This window comes from Thermobia domestica, chromosome 8, assembly GCF_964235325.1.
Source record: "Thermobia domestica chromosome 8, izTheDome1.hap1.1, whole genome shotgun sequence".
Taxonomy (NCBI): domain Eukaryota; kingdom Metazoa; phylum Arthropoda; class Insecta; order Zygentoma; family Lepismatidae; genus Thermobia; species Thermobia domestica.
The window spans coordinates 281,317,128-281,321,053 of NC_137461.1; the positions used below are offsets into that span (position 1 = coordinate 281,317,128).

General features: G+C 36.9%; 1 protein-coding gene across 1 annotated transcript; it reads left to right on the forward strand.

The window, feature by feature from the left end:
* Positions 1–1,043: 1,043 nt before the first annotated feature.
* Positions 1,044–3,104, forward strand: LOC145692025 (uncharacterized). The gene is made up of 2 exons (XM_081767321.1): positions 1,044–2,657; positions 2,757–3,104. The coding sequence occupies exon 1, from the start codon at positions 1,123–1,125 to the stop codon at positions 2,365–2,367; it is 1,245 nt and encodes a 414-aa protein (XP_081623447.1). The 5' UTR covers positions 1,044–1,122; the 3' UTR covers positions 2,368–2,657; positions 2,757–3,104.
* The last annotated feature ends 822 nt before the right edge of the window (positions 3,105–3,926 follow it).

The following is a 3,926-nucleotide window of genomic DNA, read 5'->3' on the forward strand; positions in this document are numbered from 1 at the left end:
GACGTCATATTAAATGGGACCAAGATACTGAGTTTAACCTTGAATAATCTGACGTTCATTGACTCGTTGAACTTCCTACCTATGGCATTAAGTAAATTGTCAAAAGCGTTCAATTTACCCGCAACCAAAGGCTACTTCCCGCATTTCTTCAACACCAAGGAGAATCAATCATATATTGGACCACTTCCAGAAACAAAGTATTATGGTGCAGATGAAATGACCGTCGAAGACAGGAACAAGTTCATGCAGTGGTACAACGATCATCGTAATGACACGTTTGATTTTCAGAAAGAAATTCTCAAGTATTGTATTCAAGATGTCAATGTACTGCGACAAGCATGCGTTTCGTTTATGACGTCATTTGAAACAGAAACCAAAGTGAATCCCTTCTTGGAGACGATCACGATTGCAAGTTCTTCCAATTTAGTATTTCGCCGGAATTTCCTTAAACCCAACACCATTGGAATTCTACCGGCACATGGCTATCGATGGAGAAGTACCCAATCGATCGCTGCAATACAATGGCTGGCCTACATTGAAAAAACCGAAGAAAAACAAATCTTACATGCGGCCCGACAAAAAGAAGTGTTTATTGCGGGATTCCATGTTGATGGTTACTACCAAGATCCTGAGACGTTAGAGGAGCACATCTACGAGCATGCCGGCTGCTTTTACCACGGGTGTAAAGTATGTTTTACTACAGGCCGTAATCAGCCCATCTACAACAATCCAGAAGACACCATGGAATTCCGTTATGAACGAACGCAACGCAAAAATGCAAGACTGCGTGAATTGGGGTACATTGTACATGAAATGTGGGAGTGCGAATTTAATCAGTTCTTAAAACAAAATCCTGCAATGGCGACGTATCTGAAGAATCACCCGTACATGAACCGCAGACCATTAAATCCAAGAGATAGTTTTTTTGGAGGAAGGACCAATTGCGTGAAATTGTACCACCAAGTCGACGAAAAAGCGGGGGAAGTAATAAAATATTTCGATATTGTCGCGCTTTATCCTTACATCAATAAGTGTGCTAAATACCCTGTAGGCCATCCACGAATTTATCTACAGGGTGATGAAAATATACCACCAATAAATAAAGTCAATGGTCTAATCAAAATGACGATATTACCAAGTCGCCATCTTTATCATGGTCTCCTGCCTTACCGATGCAACAAGAAACTACTCTTTCCACTGTGTGCTGCGTGTGCCGAAGAAATGAACCCAGACCCTACAGCAACGTGTACACACAACGACCAGGAGCGATGCCTCACTGGAACATGGGTATCATATGAAATCCAGAAAGCAGTAGAATTAGGATATCAACCAGTGGAAATTTTTGAAATTTGGGATTATGACATTGAACAATATGATCCCATCACGAAAACAGGTGGCTTGTTCACGGAATATATCAATACGTTTTTGAAATCGAAAATGGAAGCGTCTGGCTGGCCTAGTTCCTGTGTGACAGAAGAAGATAAATCAAAATTCATACAAACCGTCCTGGAGCGTGAAGGTATTGCATTGGATCCGTCCAAAATTGAAAATAATCCTGCACGAAGAAGTTTATCTAAGCTTTGTGTGAACTCTCTATGGGGAAAGCTTTGCCAAAGATCAAACTTTAGCCAGACCACAATTATTGACCGGCCGGAAGAATTTTATGAAAAACTCACTTCCCCCGACATTAAACTCCATCAAATTGTACCCATCAATGATACGATGTTGTATGCGTTCTGGGAGTACAATGAACATGTGCCTGTTCAAAACCGAAACACCAATGTCGTGTTAGGTGCATTTACAACATGTCAGGCACGCCTGGAACTGTACAAGTACCTGGAAATGTTGCAGGAACGTGTTTTATATTTCGACACGGATTCTGTGATATTTACGGAGAAGCCCGGGGAGCCAACCATTGAACCTTCAACGTACTTGGGATGCTTATCGAATGAGATGGAGTCTTACGGACCACGAGCATACATCAAGACATTTGTCAGTGGAGGACCAAAAAATTACAGCCTAGAAATATACAATCCGGATACCAACGTCACCAGTTACATATGCAAAATTAGAGGATTTACATTAAATTACAATGCAGGACAACAATTAAATTTCAATACGCTAAAAGAAATGATTACAAATCAATGCCGTGGACAAGTCACCATCACTATCCCCCATAAGATATGCAGGACCAAAGACCATACCATCGTCACACGCAAAGAAGAAAAAATGTACAGTATCCAGTACACAAAACGTCGATTTAAAGAATTCAATTCTTATGATACGGTTCCGTACGGGTACGTTAAAAAACAGAAGATGGAACTGGAAAAAGAAGATGAAGAAGAAAAAACTGTAAATACCCAATAAGGCCGCCATTTCTTTTTTCCTTTTCCTTTTCTTCTTTCCCTTCCTTAACCACAAAGCAGCAACACCAAGAAGAAAATGAAGTACCCACAAGAGTTCATAAATCATCAACATCACCATCAGTGGAAGAAATGCAGTCATCTCGTATCCAAGGAGGAACCTTGACCATAAAGCTGCAACACCAAGAAAAATGCAGTACCCAGAAAAAGTTCGTAAACATCCATCAGTGGATGAAATGGTGTTATCTCGTACCCGAGGAGGAAGATGAGCCTAAACAGATCCATCATTTACGAGTAAGTTTTATTTCTCTCTTATCAATATTGACTCATTTTTATTGTTTCAGAAAAAAGAAATTCTTAAAGTAATCCGTCGTTTCTTCTTTTTCTTTACAGGATACGTCTACAACATTCGAAGATGATGACACGTCCAACATATTCATTAAACTAGATCCTGTATTTATTATGTTAATAAACTTGTATGAGAAGAGCACATACCTTTCGTTAAAATACAACAAGTTGAAAAAAAATATGTTTTATTATTTCTTGAAACCCTGAACACTTGTTTTCAAATAAATGGTAATCTTGAAAATTTAAGGTGGAAAATATATCCAAGATTTGGTTTACATGATTTTGTTCGAAAAAATAATTAAAGAATTTTTTAGTGTCCAAAATTTGGTTTTTAATTTAGTTCGAAAAAAATTTGGATTTGAAAACTTTCAAATGTGGTTTACAACTTTAGTACGAAACTTGTTTTTAAAAATTGGTTCGAAATTTTTTGTTTAAATTTTTAGTTCGAAAAATTTTGATTTGAAAATTTAGTTCGAAAGTTTTTAGTTTAAAATATTTTTCGAAAAATTTTTAATTTTTTTAGTTCGAATTTTTTTTGGGTTCGAAAATTTTTTGTTCGAAAATTTTTTGATTTGAAAATTTAGTTCGAAAGTTTTTAGTTTAAATTTTTTAGTTCGAAAAATTTTTGTTTCAAAATTTTTAGTTCGAAATTTTTTTTGTTTGAAAATTTTTGTTTAAAATTTTTTAGTTACAAATTTTTTTAGTTCGAAAAATTTTTAGTTTAAAATTTCTTGCACTCTGCGGAACCGTTTCGAAAAGAATCGGAGCAGTTTAGGTAAGAAAAATCTGGCAACACTGTTTCCATTAATGAAGCGCTTACTGAGCAATAAATCGCTTAAACTCACAACAATGTGTTATAAGAAATCTACAAGCGACACCCCTCTTTCACCATTGTTACTTCCAGAGACATAGGCTACTAATTCAAGGACAGGATCTCCATCAAGGTAAGAATCATCTTATCTGTCAAAGAGAACGATAATATTTAATGTAAACTTCAGTACAATATCATGATACCAAAAAGGGTTATTTAAGGAGGAGGTTGAACCCTTCATGGGAACTTTACGCATAACCATTAAAAAAAAAAATCCCGGTCTAGGATGGATCGCTGTCATATCGCTCTGTATTTCCCTCATGAACTGGGTGGGGGGGGGGGTAAGATCATGTGACTTCTATCCACCAATCAAAATTGAGGTACCAAAACACGCATCTTACACA